Below are 22,506 nucleotides of genomic sequence, written 5' to 3'. Positions count from 1 at the left end.
AGACCCCAGGAAAGGCAGGGGAGAGAAGCGGGCAGCGACGGCCTCTCTCCCCCTGCCTTTCCTGGGGGCTTCTGCGGGGTCAGAAAAACCAGGGATGGAGGAGGCAATGGGGCAGCGGTGCCGGCAGTCACTGGACCCAAGGATAGGCAGGGGCAGAGAATCGGGCAGCGATGGCAGTTCATTGATTTAAAACGCCCGCTTTAAATCATTGAACTGCAGAGGCTTATCGGCATATAACACACAGATAGACTTTAGGCTAAAAATTTTAGCCCAAAAAATGTGTGTTATACGCCGATAAATACGGTAAGTAGGGTATCATTTTAATCCTATGGACCTACAGAATAAACATAAGGTGTAATTTTTACAGATAAATTTACCGCGTAGAAACGGAAGTCCCCAAAAGTTACAAAATGGCGTTTTTCTTGCCGTAGATTTTTGGGTAAAATGACTGATGTCACTGCAAAGAAGAATTGGTGGCGCAAAAAATAAGCCATTATATGGATTTTTAGGTGCAAAATTGAAAGGGTTATGATTTTTAAAAGGTGAGGAGTGTTACACTGAGCGCTCCGGGCCCCCTGCTGGCCTCGGAGTGCTCACAGCGTGGGTCCCCAGGCAGCGCTCCGGCGTCTCGGTGTGTGCGTCCCCACTCTCTAGGGTGCGCGTGCGCCGGGACTCTTAGATTTAAAGGGCCAGTGCACCAGTGATTGGTGCCTGGCCCAAAGTGGTTATTAAGGGTTAAGGTTTGTGAGAGGCAGTGCTGGTTTGACTTAATTAGGCATTCACTTGTGCCTTGTGAAACCGTTCCCTGTTGTTCCAGTGTTACCCTGCCTGTTGCCGACCCGTTGCCCGTGACTACCGCCTTAGAACCTGTGCTGTCTGCCCTGACCATTGCTACGTCTGACTACGCTTTTGCCTATCCCTCCTGTACCGCGTCTATCTCAGCAACCAGAGGAGTTGAGTCGCTACTGGGTGGAACGACCTGGGGATTACCGCCGCAGGAAGACTATCCCGCTTTGCCGCGGGCTCTGGTGAAAACCAGTAATCTCTTAGACTCCGTTCCCCTGGTACAGCCCACGCCATCTCTCCTCTGGTCCAGTGAATCCACCTCCTGCCATCTGACCGGACCGTGACAGTAAGATCCGGCATTGGATTCCGCTGAGGTACCTGATCCTATGGATCTGCCTATGGTCGTTGCCATGCAGGCCCGCCAGCTCCAGCAGATGTCTGCCATGTTGCAGCAGATCATCTCTACCCAGCAGCAGCCTACTCCACCGCCTGTTCCTGCTCCTCTGCCAGCAACTGTTTCCAGAGTACTCCTGTCCTTGCCTGAGAACTATGCTGGAGATCCGAAACAGTGCCGTGGTTTCCTTACCCAGTATTCTCTGCACCTCGAGATGTCTGCCCACTTATTTCCTTCTGAGCGTGCTAAGGTGGCATTCATACTCTGTCTGCTCACCGGGAAGGCCCTGGCCTGGGCTACACCATTATGGGACCGCTCTGATCCTGCCACAACCTCCGTCCAGCGCTTCTGTCGGGAGTTTCGGAGTGTATTCGAGGAACCCACCCGGGTATCCTCTGCAGAGACAGCTTTGCTAAATTTGACCCAAGGAGGCGCTTCTGTGGGTGATTATGCCATCCAATTCCGTACTCTCGCCTCAGAGTTGAATTGGAACAATGAAGCCCTATGTGCTACATTCAAGAAGGGACTAAGCAGTGAGATTAAGGACGTTCTAGCTGCACGTGAGATACCTGCTAACCTTGGTGACCTCATTCTCCTGGCCACAAGGATTGACAAACGTTTCTCAGAGAGACAAGAAGAACTCCTTCAAGAAAGAGAGAAGGCTCCTACAGGACGCTATACTCGCTTGTCTCCGGTTTTTCAGCGTCCACTGCACCTCTTCTCTGGGCCTCCCGCCGTGGAAGCCATGCAAGTGGACCGGTCTCGCCTGACCTCACAAGTACGGAGTCGTCGCAGACTCAAAAATTTGTGTCTGTACTGCGCTAGTACCGAGCATTTCCTCAGAGACTGTCCTCTCCGTCCTCCGCGTTCTGGGAAACGCACGCACCTAGTAAACGTAGGAGAGTCTTTGCTAGGTGTAGATTCTTCCTCTCCACGCCTGACGGTATCTGTGCAGCTTTCCGTGCCTGCCAAGTCTTCCTTCACTGCCACAGCCTTCTTGGATTCTGGATCTGCCGGCAATTTGATTCATGCCTCCTTGATAGACAAGCATCAAATTCCTGTGGTCCGTTTGTCCAAGCCTTTCTTCATCTCTACTGTCAATGGAGAGAGACTTACTACTACTGTCCAGTACCGCACTCCACCTCTACAGATGGACATTGGCTTTCTGCATACTGAAAGTTTGGAGTTATTTGTCCTACCCTTTTGCTCCTCAGAACTCCTCCTTGGTTTGCCCTGGCTCCAGCGCCATTGTCCCGTCCTGGATTGGACCACCGGAGAAATCCAGAATTGGGGGTCCTCTTGCTTCGGCCGCTGCCTCAAAACTGTACCCGTCAAGCAAGAGCCTGTTGCTTCTCCGCCACCAGGCCTTCCAGAACCCTACCACAGTTTTGCCGACGTCTTTTGTAAGAAGCAAGCTGAAGTTCTTCCACGTCATAGACCCTATGATTGTCCGATCGATTTGATGCCAGGGACTACTCCTCCTCGGGGTTGTATCTATCCACTCTCTCCACCAGAGACTCTTGCCATGTCGGAGTACATCCGAGAAAACCTGCAGAGGGGTTTCATAAGGAAGTCCTCTTCTCCAGCTGGAGCAGTTTTTTTCTTTGTTACTAAAAAGGACGGCTCCCTCCGCCAATGCATAGATTACAGAGGACTTAACAAGATCACAGTTAAGAACCGTTACCCTCTTCCCTTGATCTCTGAGCTCTTTGACCGTCTGCGTGGGGCCAGAATCTTTACCAAGCTGGATCTCCGTGGAGCTTACAACTTGATCTGAATTAGAGAGGGTGACGAGTGGAAGACCGCATTTAGCACACGGGATGGCCATTTTGAATACCTGGTGATGCCCTTTGGCCTCTGCAACGCGCCTGCCGTGTTTCAAGAATTTGTCAATGACATTTTCAGAGATCTGCTTTACACCTGCGTGGTCGTTTACCTTGATGACATTCTCATTTTCTCCTCAAACCTTGAGCAACACCGGGAACATGTACGCCAAGTCCTTTCACGCCTTCGAAGAAACCGCCTCTATGCAAAAATCGAGAAGTGCCTGTTCGAGCGGCCCAGTCTGCCCTTTCTGGGGTACATAATTTCCGCCAAAGGTTTACAGATGGACCCGGCTAAGCTCTCCGCAGTTCTGGACTGGCCACGCCACTCTGGACTTCGTGCCATCCAATTGTTTTTAGGTTTCGCCAACTATTATAGGCAATTCATCCCTCATTTCTCCACCCTGGTCTCTCCCATAGTGGCCTTGACCAAGAAAGGTGCTAATCCCAAATCATGGCCTCCTCAAGCAGAAGAAGCCTTCCAGTCCTTGAAAGCCGCTTTTGCCTCCGCATCTGTACTTTCCAGACCGGACCCCACTAAGCCTTTTTCTCTGGAAGTGGATGCCTCCTCCGTGGGTGCCTCCTCCATGCTCACCCAGAAGTCACCTAGAGACAGGACCCTAACTTGCGGCTTTTTCTCCAAGACCTTCACCTCAGCCAAGAGAAACTACTCGATTGGTGACAGGGAGTTGCTGGCCATCAAATTGTCTCTTGAGGAGTGGAGACATCTTCTTGAGGGATCCATCCATCCGGTGTCCATTTACACGGACCACAAAAATCTTGCCTATCTTCAGTTCTCTAGATCTGCAAATGACATCAAAGTCATACTTAACAAGCATTGGCATATCTTGCAGAGTGACTCTGCCTTGAAAACGATCTTGCCTATCAAACCACCTGTCACTTATCGCAGAGCTCCCACTTTGAAAAATATTTTAGCACCTAGCGTAATAAAACAGCACAAATACACACAGAAGAAAAACAAACTGCCCCCTGGTTCCTACAGCTGTAATATGAAGCGCTGCTTATGCTGTAAGGAGATACATAATAGAAAACTAGATTTTTTGTCCAACAGTACAGGAGAAAAGTTTTTACTCAAACATAGATTATCCTGCCAGTCCTCATATGTGATTTACGTGTTGGAATGTGTTTGTGGGCTACAGTATGTTGGCAGGACCATCCAACCACTAAGGAACAGATTGAATAAACATAGACAAAATATTAGAAATAAATTCCATTTGCATGGAGTCTCCAAACACTGCACACTGATGCATCAGGAACAGAGTAATATCTATAGGGTCACTCCAATAGACTATATTCCTGAGGAAGTTACCAACCGGTTTGATTTACTAAAGAAAAAAGAAGTGTATTGGATGTACAAGCTTTGTACCATCTCGCCCAGAGGCCTCAATGAGGTGGTTGAAACTATTTTATAACATTATCCTCAACAGCATCAAGGTAACATCATATAAATTCCTTGGTGGTTATTGTTAATATCACTCTCCTTTTACACTGTATCAATATCAACCACTGTAGCAACACTACTTGCAGCCAATACTATTTAAAAATATTTAAAAATACAGATGAGGAGTTATTCGCATTGGGATCTCCTCTAGAAATGACATCAGTATGTTGCCACAGTAATTAGGCCAACAAGTTCACGGCCGGTCATAGCCTCGATTTGAGTCCATTCATTGTGATGTTACGGTCACGACCGGTCATGGCCTCGTTTTGGATCGCTTCCCCGGGTTGTTTTTTGCGGCATGGTCTTGAAAACAAGTACCTCCAGCGCTGCTGAAAGTTCCTTTTGACACCGATTATACAGCGGTTTCGGTACCATTGAAGTATTCAACCTCCTAGGTATGCGATGCTTTCCCCATTTTTTAGCAAGTGGCGTGTGATGAATTTTATAGGTTCTTGCAATTTTATTATTTTATAATTTTTATAAACCCTCACAAATGTTTTATAAAGTACCTGCATATCGGTTGTATGTTTTTGTTTGGTGTATATGTATATTTATATAATTATGAATTTTTCTAATGCACGATGTTTAGTGATCTTTGACCCGGTAGTATTATCCTCCCGGTCTTTTTAAAATCACATTTTGACTGTTTGTATTATGCTTGATGAAGAGTTCATCCAAGGACTCAAAACTTTTTATGTTGCACCCATTAAATGAACCACGTTATAACCAACCGGTTGTTCCGTGATCTCTACATCTGAGGGGAAGCGCCTGGATGAAGTCCCGATTTTATTGCTGGCACGCAATACTTTGAATCTCCATAGAATTACCACAGACCTTCACCACCTCCATCCGATTCAGAAAACATGAGATTCAGTTGCATCAGCATCTTTAATTTAATTTAGGGGCACAGTGAAACAGTTCATGGGGACCAAGTTGCAACACATAAAGGGGCAGTGCCCAGTTTATTTTGGTGCACAGTGGTACAATACATTAAGGAGCAGGGACACTTTTTATTAAGGTAGTGGCATCATTAAGGTTTGAAAGACATACAGTGCCATCATTATCGATTTGCCTGAGGTAGTATTATATATATTTAGGGGTACAGCATGTGGAAGCATTGCATTTATAGAAACAGTATTTCGGATCACAGTGTGTGGCAGTATTGTATTCAGGGGCACAGCCTGTGGCAGTATTGTATTCAGAGGCCCAGCATGAGGCAGTATTGTATTCAGGGGCACAGCCTGTGGCGGTATTGTATTCAGGGGCACAGCTTGTGGCAGTATTGTATTCAGAGGCCCAGCATGAGGCAGTATTATATTCAGAGGCCCAGCATGAGGCAGTATTGTATTCAGAGGCCCAGCATGAGGCAGTATTGTATTCAGAGGCCCAGCATGAGGCAGTATTATATTCAGGGGCCCAGCATGAGGCAGTATTATATTCAGGGGCCCAGCATGAGGCAGTATTGTTTTCAGGGGCCCCGCATGAGGCAGTATTGTTTTCAGGGGCCCAGCATGAGGCAGTATTGTATTCAGAGGCACAGCATGAGGCAGTATTGTATTCAGGGGCCCAGCATGAGGCAGTATTATATTCAGATGCCCAGCATGAGGCAGTATTGTATTCAGGGGCCCAGCATGAGGCAGTATTGTATTCAGGGGCACAGCATGAGGCAGTATTGTATTCAGGGGCCCAGCATGAGGCAGTATTGTATTCAGGGGCCCAGCATGAGGCAGTATTGTTTTCAGGGGCCCAGCATGAGGCAGTATTGTATTCAGGGGCACAGCTTGTGGCAGTATTGTATTCAGAGGCACAGCATGAGGCAGTATTGTATTCAGGGGCACAGCGTTTGGCGGTATTGTATTCAGGGGCCCAGCATGAGGCAGTATTGTATTCAGAGGCACAGTGTATGGCGGTATCATTGTTAGGAGCCCAGCATATAGAAGTATTATATTTAGGGAACATGTGTCTGTATTCTATTTAGGGGCACCTTTAGTGGTGGTATTATGTGTAGGGAGCATGGAATCTAATAGTAGTTTAGACATAGCAAGAAGTTTTCAGGGCATTCTGGCCTGAATGAAGAAGAAAAGGAATAATAATGGCTCCAATCAGAGAAGACGCCACCTGTGAATCCCTGGATAAAACTTCATTCTGCCTCTGACTATGCCTGATGTGAGCTGTAGTCCCTCTAAAGTAAAAAATATATTGCCCAGAGTAAGCTGAACATTTGCACCAGGGCTCATGAGCCTTTAGATATGCCCCTACACCCCCAAAGGAAAGGAAAAGTTCCCAGACAGAGGCCAAAATTACACAGTTTTGGCCTCTGGGGACTTTTCCTTTGCACAGGTAACTGTCAAGCAGTACTTTACTTCCATGAACAGCATTGCAGGTACTGTGCCCACTGAATACACATGTTATGGAGCTGTCACTATGTCTTTCACTGGAAGACCTTTAAGCATTGCAGACGCATTTTGAACTATTTTTTCAGCAACTCTTCTTCGTGTCTTATCTGTTGCATTTCCAATATGTGGTGTCACAATGATATTCTTTGCTGTCAGCAAGGGATGATTTCTATAGAAAAAGATTAGATTAGACAAAAAGACAATATCAGACATTATCACTGGTGTAACTGTAGATGGCCAGTGAAACTAGTAGCCACTTATTTACAGACTGGCTAAAAACATCAACATTAGACTTTATTTTTGTATAGAGGGGAGTATATATGGCAAGACAGCTATTCAAAGTCTTACCTTGGCAATGGTTCTGGGTGTGTGACATCTAAAGCAGCAGCCTTAATTATTCCTTTGTTCAAGGCCTCTGCCAGGGCATCTTGGTCAATTACTTGGCCTGAAAAATATAATTGCAGAATAGTTGTTAGACTAATGAAGAAGAGATCTTTTAGATAATAGTCTAAAACAAATGTTACTGTGTGGTACCTTGTTTCTTTTAATAGTAGTAGTGAGAAGTAATAAGTGAGAGTTTTCACTATTATGACTTCTAGATGTCAAGTCTTCCTAGAGTACACCCGTTGCATGTACACGCATCTGCTTTATCCTATGGAAATCCAACTGTTTACCCCGTGATGTCCGCTGTCTCCCTGGCTTCCAGTCCCACTAATACAGTGGGGATCAAAAGTTTGGGCACCCCAGGTAAAAATTTGTATTAATGTGCATAAAGAAGTCAAGGAAAGATGGAAAAATCTCCAAAAGGCATCAAATTACAGATTAGACATTCTTATAACATGCCAAAAAAAAGTTAGATTTTATTTCCATCATTTACACTTTAAAAATAACAGAAAACAAAAAAAAATGGCGTCTGCAAAAGTTTGGGCACCCTGCAGAGTTAATATTTTGTACTGCCCCCTTTGGCAAGTATCACAGCTGGTAAACGTTTTTTGTAGCCAACCAAGAGTCTTTCAATTCTTGTTTGAGGTATCTTTGCCCATTCTTCCTTACAAAAGTCTTCCAGTTCTTTGAGATTTCTGGGCTGTCTGTCATGCACTGCTCTTTTAAGGTCTATCCATAGATTTTCAATTATGTTTAGGTCAGGAGATTGTGAAGGCCATGGCAAAACCTTTAGTTTACGCCTCTTGAGGTAATCCCCCGTGGATTTCGAGGTGTGTTTAGGATCATTATCCATTTGTAGAAGCCATCCTCTCTTTAACTTCAGCTTTTTCACAAATGGCATCAAGTTAGCATACAAAATTTTTCCTTCTACTCATGAGATGTTTCCTGTGCTACTGGCTGCAATACAACACCAAAGCATGATTGATCCACCCCCATGCTTAACAGTATGACGGAGGTTCTTTTCATTAAATTCTGTTCCCCTTCTTTTCCAAACATACCTTTGCTCATTCCGGCCAAAAAGTTCAATTTTAACCTCATCGGTCCACAGAACTTGTTTCCAAAATGCATCAGGCTTGTCTATATGTTCATTTGCAAAGTTCAAACGCTGATTTTTGTGGTGAGGACCTAGAAGAGGTTTTCTCCTGATGACTCTTCCATGAAGACCATATTTGTACAAGTATCTCTTTATAGTGGAATAGTGTACCACAACTCCAGTGTCTGCCAGATCTTTCAGGAGGGATTGTGCAGTCAAACGTGGGTTTTGAATTGTTTTTCTCACAATCCTGCGAGCTGTTCTGTCTGATATTTTTCTTGGTCTTCCAGATCTTGCTTTAACTTCCACTGTTCCTGATGACTGCCATTTCTTAATTGCATTCCGAACAGAGGATATTGACATCTGAAAACGGTTTGCTATCTTCTTATAGCCTTCTCCAGCTTTGTGAGCATCAACTATTTTCAGTTTTCTAGACAACTGCTTAGAAGAACCCATGGTGCTGATTGTTGGGGCAAGGTCAGATGAGTCTGGCCATTTAAAACCTTTGAGATTGACATCATCTGGTCTTCCCAGATGGTGATTGAGAACAATCCATGACACTGGCAGGTCTCAGCTTTGCAAAGGGGGCAGTGCATGCTATAAATTCTGCAGGGTGCCCAAACTTTTGCAGACGCCATTTTTTTGTTTTCTGTTATTTTGAAAGTGTAAATGATAGAAATAAAATCTAACTTTTATTGACATATTATAAAAATGTCTAATCTGTAATTTGATGCCTTTTGGAGATTTTTCCATCTTTCCTTAGCTTCTTTATGCACATTAATACAAATTTTTACCTGGGGTGCACAAACTTTTGATCCCCACTGTATAAACATGTGAACTGCATACGAGTAATGGTGAGTGCAGGATCTTCATTTCTTCATATTCATTTGGCCTCCTGCTGTTTCCATGCACCTCTGTGAATTTAGCTATACTAAGAGTCTTTTCCTGAATTGCCACTACCTCTCCGTTTTAAAGGGTATTCCAGTGAAAAACTTTTTTTTTTCATATCAACTGGCTCCAGAAATTTAAGCAGATTTGTAAATTACTTCTATTCAAAAATCTTAATCCTACCAGTACTTATCAGCTGCTGAAGTTGATTTGTTCTTTTCTGTCTGACAACAGTGCTCTCTGCTGACACCTCTGTCTCAGGAACTGTCCAGAGTAGGAGCAAGTACCCATAGCAAAACTCTCCTGCTCTGGACAGTTCCTGAGACAGATAGAGGTGTCAGCAGAGAGCACTGTTGTCAGACAGAAAAGGACAACACCCTGTAAAAAAAAAAAAAGGACAACTCAACTTGAGCAGCTGATAAGTACTTGTAGAATTAAGAGTTTTTAATAGAAGAGATTTACTATCTGTTTAACTTTCTGGAGCCAGTTGACATGAAAAAAAACATGTTTTTCACTGGAACACCCCTTCAAGTTAGTTAAAATTAGTGCTTTGTCTCAGGTCTGGCGCTCAATGGTAATAAGTACCAATCTCCTAGACCTACGCTAGTTATAAAACAATCATGTGTGGAAGGCTGCATACACTATCACCCGATCTGGGAATATGTTATCCCATTGTTTCTCTCATACAGATGTGCAACTTCGAAAACCGTCTTGATTGAAAATGTTTTATTTGTGAATACAGCTCCTATCAGACCTATGTGCCTTTTTAGTTTTATACTGCAGTCTTGGGTTAAGCTGGGTTCACACCTATTTTGTATGTTCTGCAGATCTGTCATTGAAGCAGAACAATGAAAATAATAGCACTAGCAGACCAGCAGATCTTCCAAGCAAATAGAAGGAGTCAGCACCAAACTGCTTCAGGTTCGTGCAGGTGACCTACCAGCTAGCCAATGCTGGTTCAATAGTTCTAAATGTAGCACATGGGCACAGCACAAGTGAAAAGTTGCACTTGTACACTATGTGGTGCATAATAAATTCCTGAACCTCCTATTATCCGGATCTCTGGTCTTCTGTGCTGTGACCATATGCTACAAAAGGGGTACTCCGGTGGAAAACTGGTGCCAGAAAGTTAAACAGATTTGTAAATTACTTCTATTAAAAAATCTTAATCCTTCTAGTACTTATTAGCTGCTGAATACTACAGAAGAAATTATTTTCTTTTGTAACACAGAGCTTTCTGCTGACATCATGACCCACAGTGCTCTCTGCTGACACCTCTGTCCATTTTAAGAACTGTCCAGAGCAGAAGAAAATCCCCATAGAAAACCTATGCTGCTCTGGACAGTTCCTAAAATGGACAGATATGTCAGCAGAGAGCACTGTGGCCATGATGTCAGCAGAGAGCTCTGTGTTCCAAAAAGAAAATCATTTCCTCTGTAGTATTCAGCAGCTAATAAGTACTAGAAGGATTAAGATTTTTTTCATGGAAGTAATTTACAAATCTGTTTAACTTTCTGGCACCAGTTAATAAAAATAAAAAAAGTTTTCCACCGGATACCCCTTTAAGACCAGCAGATCTGTTACACTCCAGACATGAACATCTCCTGAGGGTCCCCCATTAGCTTTTTCGCAGGGTATTTAGCTGCAGATCCACTGGTGAAGGCCATGCTGTATGCTGGCTTTACATGAGCCTGCTGGTAGCGGCAATACGCTCTCCCTGCTCTGAGCTAGGCAGAGAGCTCCCGCGATGTGAGAGTATACTGTGACTCGCACATCGCAGTGTTTCTGCTGGTAGCAGCATATTGCCACTCCGAGCAGGCACATGTAAAGCCAGCATAGAGCGGGGCCTTCACCAGCGGATCTGCATCGTAAAATCCGCTGTAAATCCGTGCATGTGAACGTACCCTTAGGGAAGAATTTTTGCTTGCGGAATTCTACCTCCAATTAAAGCCCATAGACTTCTATGGGATTTATCACTCCCATTCACACTTCTGAATTTCCGCTCAGCTTCAGCACTGGCGGAATGCTGCAAGCGGAAATTCAGAAGTGTGAATGGGAGTGCTAAATCCCATAGAAGTCTATGGGCTTTAAAGTGGTACTCCACTGGAAAGCATTTTGTTGTTTTTTTTTTTTAAATCAACTGGTGCCAGAAAGTTAAAACAGATTTGTAAATGACTTATTTTAAAAAAAAAAATCTTAATCCTCCCAGTACTTATCAGCTGCTGTATGCTCCACTGGAAGTTCTTTTCTTTTTAAATTTCCATACTGTCTGACCACAGTGCTCCCTGCTAACACCTCTGTCCATTTTAGGAAGTGTCCAGAGTAGGATAGGTTTGCTATGGGGTTTTGCTTGTACTGGACAGTTCCTAAAATGGACAGAGGTGTCAGCAGAGAGCACTGTGGTCAGACAGAAAGGAAATTCAAAAAAGAAAAGAACTTCCTATGGTGTATATATCCTATGGATTAAGATTTTTAAATAGAAGTAAATTACAAATCTGTTTAACTTTCTGGCACCAGCTGATTTAAAAAAAAAAAAAAAGGGGTTTCCAATGGAGTACCCCTTTAATATGAGGCGGAATTTCTGCCATGTGAATAGACCCTTAGCCAACTCCTGTCTCCACCCCTATTGTCAAGTAGCAAGAAAAAAAGGGAAGACAGTTGGAAGTGAATATGTCTGCGAGGTTGGGCTACACATGCCTTGATTTGGTAACTATAGAGATGCTGGGTTTGTAAAATAGCTGTTTACACAGAATTGCCGAATATTTTCAATCAAGGTTAAATTTGCAAAGTTAAATGCGCTGGAGTCATTTTACATATATAGTTATTTTACAGCCAAACACAGAATTGTGAAAGGGAAAAGGAATGGCTGATCCCATGGGACACATATAGAAAGTATTTTATGCGCATTTTCTATGTTTCACTTAAAAAAGAAACTACCGTGCAGCTCAGTTATACTGCAAGACTTGATCAACCTCATTCGTTAGGTACAAATATCCTTAGGATACGTTCACAGAGCCACCTTACCTTCCAGTTTCTTGCTGTGGATATTCCACAGCAGAAAATCTGTAGCAGATTACATTGACCTCAATAGGAATCTGATGCGGATTTTCTGCTGCGGAAATTCCGCCCATGTGAATGTTCCCTTAGGCATCAACATGTTTGAAATTATATCTCAAATGTGCATGCATTTTATGTAAACTCTCATACTTGTGATATAGATAGACTTTCATACCTCTACTAATGTTGATAAGAGTGGCTGTGGGCTTCATAAACTGAAGTTCTTCTTTTCCAATCAGATTGTGTGTCTCTGGTGTTAGCGTGACAACAACCATTACAAAGTCAGACCGCTGAAGCAAATCAGTCATGTTACTACAGTATTCAGCTCCTACCGCCGCTTCTTCTTCTAGAGTCCTGTTTCAAAATCGTAGTAATACACATATAGTGGTATTACAGACAAAACATGGCAGTAAGAGATGTCATTCACATTGATTCAGGCATGGCAGCATGGCACATGGCGGCCTGATTCAGGTCTCGTAGAAAGTCCAAGGCACTGGAGTGCCAATGCAAAACACAATCTTCCTTTCAGGACAATCGGCAACATTTTGCACACAACTTGGCTAAGGAAAGACCGGTTGAGTCCTAAACTTTGCCGTTTGCACTGTAATAAGGGAAGGGTATTGCATTGGCTTTCCGGTGCCTTGGATTTTCTACATGTTCATCATTGTGACAATGTGGTAGAAAGTAGTCTCAATTTGGTGCCTGGGGAATTGCCTAACTTGTAACTGATGGGCCACCACAATAATATTTCATATGCAACAGGAGACATAGCCATCATTATTATACAGATATAGTATACAGTTTACTGACTATAATCTAATATGACCTAAGCAGAGATCTCAGTGACTGCAGCTGTATAATTATTGCCAGTAAAGTGAATGCTATATCTAAACAAAGAACCCCTTAAAGGGGTATTCCAAGAAAAAAAAATTTTTTCTATATCAACTGGCTCCAGAAAGTTAAGCAGATTTGTAAATAAAAATTACTCTGTCTTGCAACATTGCTCTCTGCTGACATCTCTGCTTGTCTCGGGAACTGCACAGAGTAGAAGAGGTTTGCTACGGGGATTTGCTTCTAGTCTGGACAGTTCTTTAGACAGGTGTCATCAGAGAGCACCTAGACAGAAAAGAACAACTCAACTTCAGCAGCTCATAAGTACTGAAAGGATTAAGATTTTTTAATAGAAGTAATTTACAAATCTGATTATTTTTTAAATATCAATTGGCTCCAGAAAGTTAAAGTTTTTTTTCCTGGATAACCCCTTTAAAAGGGCCCCTCCAGGTTCCAAAAAAAGTAAAATATACAGTTATTATAAAAGGGTAAAAAATTGTATCTTTGAGATTCCAATAAAGTTTGCTATCAGAAGTGTGTTAGAGATCTTCATTATACATAGAGATCTTCATTATACATGTGTATAAAATGGATGTTCATTGCTTTTTTACTTAAAAGGGGGTTAATGGAAACAAAGTTCAACAAGGTAATTCCTCACCAGACTGTTCTGGCATATTGTTGGGAGATGCCATACCATTATGGTAGGATGACCCTATAATTTCCTAAATACAAGGTATCGGAAGTTTCTTTAGTGTTTCAATACATGTCCAGGTGAATGGGTCTGTGTTAGGCTAGGTTCACACTACGGAATTTCCGCCTGCAATTCCGCTTTGGAATTGCAGGCAGAAATTCTGCTTGCTAAAATGTATAGTATAGTGAATGGGTTTCCGTTCACAAATTCACACTTCGGAATTTGTGAACGGAAAATTTGCTTGAAAATTTCTGCCTGAAGAATGGCTTTGCTCATTCTTCAGGCGGAAATACTCGCGGAACCCATTGCAGTCTATTGGAGACTGCAGTGTCCACGCAACTGATTCAGGCCGCACTCGGAATCTCCAGCCAGTACTTTTCTGCCCGGAGATTCCGCAGTGTGAACCGAGCCTTAGGGTCTATTTACGTGGCAGAATTTCCGCTTGCGGAATTCCACCTCAATTTAAAGCCCTTAGACTTCTATGGGATTCCACACTCCCATTCACACTTCTGAATTTCCGCAAGCGGAAATTCAGAAGTGTGAATTGGAGTGCGGAATCCCATAGAAGTCTATGGGCTTAAATTTGAGGCGGAATTCCGCAAGCGGAAATTCTGCCACGTGAATAGACCCTCAGGAAGATCAGGACCTTTTTTCTGAGGAGTTTGGTTACTTCAACACAAGGTGTCTTGTAAATTCATGTTTGATCACCCCTATGTGGCAGGCAGCCCTCTACTCCATTGTAATGGGTGCTCTTGGCTGACTGGAGAACAAATACCTAAATAATATCTCCTACATACACTTCCATTTTTCTATACCTAAACCAGAAATTGTGAAGAAATGGTTGAGGCAGATTTCTAGTTGGCTATCTACACAATTCCATGACATAGCAATATACACTGAATTTGTTAAAATTAATCACAAATCCACAACATAATAAAGGGCTGTGGCTGGAAATCTGCAGGTGAATTTAACCAAAGAGGGACATTTTGTTTTCCTCCAAGCCACAGCATGGCAGCAGCAGCTACATTAAAAGTATATATTTTTTTTACTTACTGAAATGCTGCCTACCTAAACACTGCTACCCTAGGCACAGGCCAACAAGTGCCTAATGGCAACTCCAGCTCTCCTTCATAGACATTTAAGTGGGTGTTCACATCTGAGATACTATTCTATTGCTTGTCTATATATGCGTGAATCCTGGAGAAATAATAGAGACTTCCCCCAATTACTCCACTATCTGAGTTATAGTGTGTTTTCTTCTACAGTAAGCCAATGGTTGTTTAGGTAGCCACATTTACCTTACCTCCTGTTCCTATTGTGGTAAAGAATTCTCATCCTGAAAGCCTTAGCTCGCTGAGCTATGCAGTAGCCAATGCTTCCCATTCCAATGATGCCCAGTGTGGCCTCTGTGATATCATCTCCCACCCAGTTGAAATCAAATTCTTTGGTGTCTGATGAACATGATATTGTATTCCCTGATGGAGAAAATGTATATTGAGAATGAACATGTATCCTCTATAGTGATAACAGCACCTATACTTCTCAGTTTAAAGGGGTACTCAGCTCTAAACATCCTATACCCTATCCAAATCTCCGGGCCGGTGGCGGAGGCGGACGGAAAACGGAAGCTTGCAGCTTCCCCGTTCGTGACATCACGCCATGCCCCCTTCATTCATGTCTATAGGAGGGGGTGTTACGGCTATGTACTCCTCCCATAGAGGTGAATGGAGGGTTCGTGGCAGCCGGCATCACCAGTCATCGAGCAAGGAGCAGAGTTCGCAGGGGTCCCCAGTGGCAGGACCCCGCAATCTACCATCTTATCCCCTATCCTTTGGATAGGGGATAAGATGTTTACAGCAGAGTACCCAATTAAGCATTGAACAAGCAATCTAACATGTCACCTACAGGTATCAGCCCCATAATGAAACAGGGGGTTAGTTGGATTAATATTTTGGTCAGTAGATAGCAATAGATAGTTAGGACATACTATGAGGATGGCTGAATTATAAAACTATATACTGATATAAACTTGTGCTGTCAGAATGTGAGGACCAGTTGCCCACTGCAGCCACATTACAGGGCTAGTTTTTTTTCTGGTGGAAAAGAATAGACATGACATAATCAATTACTACTAGCAACATCATTATAGTAAGCCCTGACACATGAAATAGCATTTCCTATTATTTAAAGGAGTTATCCAGGAATAGAAAAACACACCTTATTTCTTTCAAAAACAGCTCCACGTCTGTCTCCAGGTTGGGTGTGGTTTTACAACTTGGCTGCATTCACTTCAATGGAACTGAGCTCCAGAACCACACCCAACCTGGAGACAGACGGGGAGCAGTTTTTGAAAGAAAGTAGCTCTGTTTTTCTATTCCTGGATAACCCCTTTAACTAAAGAAAGAAAGATACACCTGTAATAACTTACCTTTTACTACATTTTTAGCAGATGCCAACATTAAAGTCATTCCCATGTCTGCAGTGGAATCATTTCCAACACCTGGTGTATTACTGACTAGTATACCATAACTTTTGATCAACTTTAGGTCCAGATGATCTACCCCTGCTCCAGAGCTGGCTATTACTTTAAGATTGGGAAGAGAATCCAGAAGTTGTTTGTCAAGAATAGGTAGGTGCCACCATAGCAGAAGAGCTTGTATCTTTGGAGCATACACATTCTTATTTTTGGAATATTCTTCCATATAAAGTATTTGGAAGTGCTTCTTTACAATAGTTTCATAATTCTTTGGAAATCCTCTGGATCCTCCACTATGTGACATTAATGCATATGGAAGTTCCTCCATTTTTCCTGCAAAATAATTGAGTACATTATTAGAATAATAAACACAATGGAAACCTGTAGAGAAACTGATGGCATCAAAGTGAACCCGTCATCTACTATAAGCTTCTGGATCTAAGTATGCACTGTGCATATGAGAAGGGGGGGGAATAGTTACGCTGCTGCAGATGGTAGCGCAAGTAGCATTCTAAAAGAGGAAGGATCACTGGGACAGGCAGGCAGAGGGGCTATTCAGTTTTCTTATCTGCTGCCACTAGATGGTGACTCAAAAGTCTTGGCCAATGAGTCGATGGCTACCAGGAATAGATACTGTGGACATCATCCACTATTTCCATGTAGTTTCATGTAAATGTAGGTGAAAAAAGTATCGGGAAATGCATTTCACTTCATTTGTTGTTGTTTTTCCTGCAATTTCCAATTGTTTCCCCTAATTTTCCCTACAGTCAGTCATTAACCCTTTGAGGGCCAAGGGATGTATTTGTGCCATGTTTTTAATTGCCTGTATCAGGTAATTAAAAACATGGGACAAATATGTCCCTTGATCCTCAAAGGAATAACCCCTTTAATGACTTCTCTGTAAATAGTATACAAAGAATAGTGGGGTCACAGGTGGTGTTTATGGTTATGCACAAGTGTACAGTATATTGGCTGACTACATTTAAAGGGATTATCCACCATATGGTTATTTTAGTACATTCCTGCCAGAAAGTAAATGGACATGCTTATGTCATGCTAATTATACACGCAAAAAATGAATCTCTACGTTTTTTTTTTTTATTCGCTTTATTGAAAAGTGAAACCAATAACCAAAACAATTGTCATACAAGGAGTATTACAGCACGACAAAATCCCACAACGGGAACAAAATGTGAAAGACAATAAACAGAACATAAAAGTCGAGGGTACAAATAATAGACAACAGTCCAATATGTAGGGTCAAGCTAACAGTAGATGACAGCATGGTCTGGAACACACAGCCAACCCAATCAGTGATATAAATTAGAGCAATCCCATCTGATGGACAAGGTGTACTAATAGTCGAAGCATACATATTCTTCCACAGGGTGGTATGTGAGGAAAGCCCATCAGGCTAATGGAATGCGGGATGTAGGAATTAGCGCCCAATGGATATTGTCAGTGTTTGCATCCCAGGGTAGAAGGAGGTCAGGTAAACCTATACGGCTCATCGAACCAACTGATCTAACAGAGCATCACGAGCATTCCTAAACGCTGGGACCGTGTACTGGGTTAACGAGGATGAGCACCACCCGCCCCACACATTGTCAAATTTACCCGGGCGACCCCGATGTTTGTATACTAATTGTACGTAGGGGATGGATGCATTAACCATATGTTTCCGACCAGACAGGGAAGGGGGCCTGGGTTCCATCCATCTCACCGCTACCATTTTCCTAGCAAATAATAGAGATTCCCTCAAGAATATACTCATATGATGAGACCAGTCTTCCTCAGATAAAATACCAAAGAGACACACTAGCGGTTGCAGGGGGACAGATAAGGAGAGTATAGTTGATAACATATAGACAATGTCCTGCCAGAACAAAACAAAGTAAGGGCAGGCCCACATCAGGTGCCAAAAATCTGCATGCGGGGCATAGCACCTATAGCAATTAGCATCAGGCATTCTTCCCATGCAGTGTAGTCTCAGGGTTGTTAAGTAACTAGCATGTATAATATATAGCTGAACCATTTTGTTGTTAGCTGCTGGAGATACCAGCGTATGAGAGGAGGTCATCCCCTGCCACTTCTCATTAGTTAGAGAGGGCAGGTGGAGCCTCCAGTATTCCTCGGACGCCAAAGAGGTACTACTATGTTTAGTGGTGATCAGGTGGGTATACAATAAGGAAATAAGCCCCCTGGGACCCTGAGAGCGCAAGGCTCAAATTAGGGGATAGGTGGAGATAGTAGGGCCTGGAGGAGGGAACTGACTTTGTAATGCGTGCCACAATTGTAAATATTTAAAGAAGGATGTTCTAGGGAGATGGAATTCATCCTGCAGTTGAAAGTAAGACTTAATTGTATTGTCAGTATAGAGGGAATCTAAACGAAGCACCTCGTGCTCCTTCCAAAATTGGGGGTCGAGATTCTGGGTCAGGTGGGGAAAGGCTACATAATCCCATAGGGGCAAGTCAGCCATTACATCAGAGAAAGAATAAATAGTTTTTGCCGCCCTCCACACCTGTAAGGCCAACTTGTGGATGGGCAGGAGCCGCAGCCCTGAAGTCGATGGGGCCTCGAGCCAGATCCGCAGATCAGGAGTATTTAGGAAGTGAGCAAAGTGCCATTCTGAGTTGGGCAAGGGGGAGGACAAAAACCAGGACCTGATGAGGCACAGTTGACCCGTTAAATAGTAAACATGAAAAACCGGGAGAGAGTAGCCCGCCATATCTTTCAACCTTTGTAAAGTAGATAATTTCAGTTTAGACCTAGAATTTCCACAAATAAAGGATGGTAACAGTGAGTGAAGGGATATAAAAAATGAGGTGGGAATAGGAGTGGAGGCATGTTGTATAATGTAAAGGCATTTGGGCAATATAATCATTTTTACTAAATTTATCCTTCCAGGGACTGACAACGGAAGAGCACTCCAGACCCTGAACTTATCTTTCACCAAGGTTAGGAGCGGAAGGACATTGAGGGACAGGTCATGACTAGGGTCTTTATGAATCATAATCCCGAGATATTTAAAACTGTCGACCACCTGAAGGCCACAGGCAGTAGCCGGCCAGGGGTCTGAGGACAATGGACGGAACACTGATTTAGACCAATTTATATGTAGGCCAGAAAAATCACCAAACACATCCAGGAGAGATAGCCCAAAGCAGAGACCTCTTGGGGTCACTGAGGAACAGAATAAGGTTGTTAGCATATAAGCCTATCTTATCCTCGCTATCAGCTATAGTTATGCCCGGGATGAGAACTTTCTGTCGCAGTCGGAGAGCAAGGGGCTCCACTGCCACCGAAAATAGGAGCGGGGACAGGGGACACCCCTGTCTAGTGCCAGGCCTCAGTGAGAAGGAAGGAGAACAAGTCCCATTCACCATAACCTGGGCCGTAGGTGCAGCATAAAGAATAGAGATCCAACGCATGAAGACTGCCCCAAAGCCAAAGCGCTTCATAGCGGACATAAGATAAGGCCATTCAATGGAGTCAAACGCCTTGGCCCCATCCAGTGAGGCCAAGGCCCAGTCCCCACCAATGACAGCTCCCAGCTGCACCACTGTCTGGGCACGTTTAATGTTGTCAGTAGTTGACCGACCCGGCATAAAGCGAAATCGGGCGGTACAAACCGCAATCCAGTGGGTCCTTGTCAGGTTTCAACAAGACCACAATAGTGGCCTCATAGAGGGACCTAGGCAATGACCCCGACCAAAATGACTCTCCGAACATGGATCGCAAATAGGGAAGGAGATGGGGTAAATATTTAAGATAAACCTCCAATGGTAGGCCGTCCGGACCAGAGGCCTTCCCCTTATTCATATCTTTAAACGCGTTCTCAATCTCCTCCGCCATAATGTCCCCATCAAGAAGCGTTCTTTCCTCAGTATTTAAGGTCGGGAACTGTATCTCTTCTAAATATAGGTCCAGGTCCTCAAGGCTATATTGTGCTCTGGAATCGTAGAGATCAGTATAAATTGGGTAAAGTGTCGAGCTATCGCATCTGCAACTATCAGAACCTCAACCGTATCCGAATAGATCCGTAATATAGGAAGGGGGGGGGGGAGGCCCCATTCTGCCTAACTATATGGGCCAACAATTTCCCTGATTGATTCCCATGTTCAAAATAGAATTGTTTAGTAAAGAAAAGTTTCCTATTCATCCTTTCATTTAAGTGTTGCATATACGATCTCCCCATAGATAACCAAGTCTCCCTATTGGCGTCCGAGGAATCAGCGACATATCTAGCCTCCAAATAAGAACACCTAGCAGCCACGTCTTCCTCTATGTGAGAGGATTCCCGTTTTAAATAAGAAATACTCGACTTAAGGCACCCCCAAAAATAAGCTTTCAGCGTGTCCCATAGTGTCCCCTGGTCAGCATGTTCTATGTGTGCACCCAGAAAGGCTTGCAATTGGTCAGGTATTGTATCTACTGGGCCTAGTAGTGTCAACCAAAAGGGGTGTACCTTCCACCTACGATGACCTAAATCAGACGTAAGGGCCAATTTCAAAATGACAGGGGAGTGATCGGAGATCGCCCATGGCTTGTAAGCTATCTCTGACACCATATTCAGAAGTAGTGACTTCCCAAACATTAAATCAATATGGGACAGAGAGTGGCGCCCCAGTGTGAAACACGAGTAGGTACGACTATGTGGGAAGTGTATTCTGTAGATATCCATCCATCACAATTCAGACATCAATGAGGACAGGGGGGAGGCCCCAGAAGGTGGAGGTCCCACCCCTGCCCCATGGCGGTCCAAATTTTGATTCAGCAACATGTTAAAAATCACCAAAGCATATACACTTAGCAGTCGGATAAGCCACAGCGAATACCGCAGCTCGGTGGAGAACATCCAACGAAGCAGGAGGAGGGTTATAGATGCCCATAAGAACAAAAGGGTCATTATTGATGTAGGCAGAAATAAAAATAAATCTGTCATTGGGGTCTATAACTGTACTAATTGGTTCCCACCTCAAAGAACTATGCACCAAGGAAACACCATGGGAAAATGAGGTATGAAGGGAGTGGGCTTGCAACTGAACCCACGGCCTGTGAAGCAAATGGCACCGCTCCTTCACCAAATGCGTCTCCTGCAAGCACACAATTTGAGGGTTAAATTTACGAATATGTTGAAAAATCAAGACCCATTTCTTAGCGGCACCCATTCCGTGCACATCCCAAGACGAAACAGTACAGTCACCGATCGCGGGTATGAAGTAGGCATCTTTCCCTCCTAAGCGGAATCATGAGAAGACAATAAAAATCTTTATAAGGGAGATAAGAGTACACCCCGCCCACCATCACACAAAATGCTTGCCCAGATGAATTGGTAAACAAGATCATAATTCCTACAAGGATACAGAAAAACCCTCTTAACAGGCTAAACGAATAAAAGAACATCATATAGAACAATCAGTCGCCCAACAAAGGACTAGGAAGTAAAGGTATATGTTACGCCTAGCGCTCCGGGCCCCCGCTCCTCCCCGGAGCGCTCACGGCGTCTTTCTCCCTGCAGCTCCCCGGTCAGTCCCGCTGACCGGGAGCGCTGCTCTGTCATGGCCGTTGGGGATGCGATTCGCACAGCGGGACGCGCCCGCTCGCGAGTCGCATCCCAGGTCACTTACCCGTTCCCGTCCCCTGCTGTCATGTGCTGGCGCGCGCGGCTCCGCTCTCTAGGGCGCGCGCGCGCCAGCTCCCTGAGACTTAAGGGGCCAGTGCACCAATGATTGGTGCCTGGCCCAATTAGCTTAATTGGCTTCCACCTGGTCCCTGACTATATCTATCCTCCTCCCATGCACTTCCTTGCCGGATCTTGTTGCCCTTGTGCCTAGTGAAAGCGTTTTGTGTGTTTAAAGCCTGTGTACCAGAACTTCTGCTATCTCCCCTGACTACGAACCTTGCCGCCTGCCCCCGACCTTCTGCTACGTCCGACTTTGCTTCTGCCTACTCCCTTGTACCTCGCCTATCTTCAGCAGCCAGAGAGGTGAGCCGTTGCTAGTGGATACGACCTGGTCACTACCGCCGCAGCAAGACCATCCCGCTTTGCGGCGGGCTCTGGTGAAAACCAGTAGTGTCTTAGAACCGGTCCACTAGCACGGTCCTCGCTATCCCTCTCTGGCACAGAGGATCCACCTCCTGCCAGCCGGCATCGTGACAGTAGATCCGGCCATGGATCCCGCTGACGTCCCTCTGCCTTATATCTCTGATATCACCACG

At 44.1% G+C, this 22,506-nt stretch overlaps 1 protein-coding gene across 6 annotated transcripts in view; it reads right to left on the bottom strand.

Annotated features, from left to right (window-relative positions):
* Nucleotides 1-6,858: 6,858 nt before the first annotated feature.
* LOC130273891 (glyoxylate/hydroxypyruvate reductase B-like) overlaps nt 6,859-22,506 on the bottom strand; it is a 105,970-nt gene continuing 90,322 nt past the window's right edge. For all 6 annotated transcript variants that reach the window (XM_056521356.1, XM_056521357.1, XM_056521358.1 and 3 more), the window contains 5 exons: nt 16,234-16,614; nt 15,109-15,280; nt 12,459-12,637; nt 7,210-7,306; nt 6,859-7,030 (listed from right to left, as the gene is read on the bottom strand). In XM_056521356.1, the coding sequence (XP_056377331.1) occupies nt 6,874-7,030; nt 7,210-7,306; nt 12,459-12,637; nt 15,109-15,280; nt 16,234-16,609 (981 nt within the window). In that variant the 5' untranslated portion in view covers nt 16,610-16,614 and the 3' untranslated portion in view covers nt 6,859-6,873. The remainder of the gene's footprint in view (nt 7,031-7,209; nt 7,307-12,458; nt 12,638-15,108; nt 15,281-16,233; nt 16,615-22,506) is intronic.

The sequence above is a fragment of the Hyla sarda genome, chromosome 5 (genome assembly GCF_029499605.1).
Source record: "Hyla sarda isolate aHylSar1 chromosome 5, aHylSar1.hap1, whole genome shotgun sequence".
Lineage (NCBI taxonomy): Eukaryota > Metazoa > Chordata > Amphibia > Anura > Hylidae > Hyla > Hyla sarda.
Note: the sequence above shows the minus strand (reverse complement) of the source record. Positions and strands in the feature narration are given on the sequence as shown.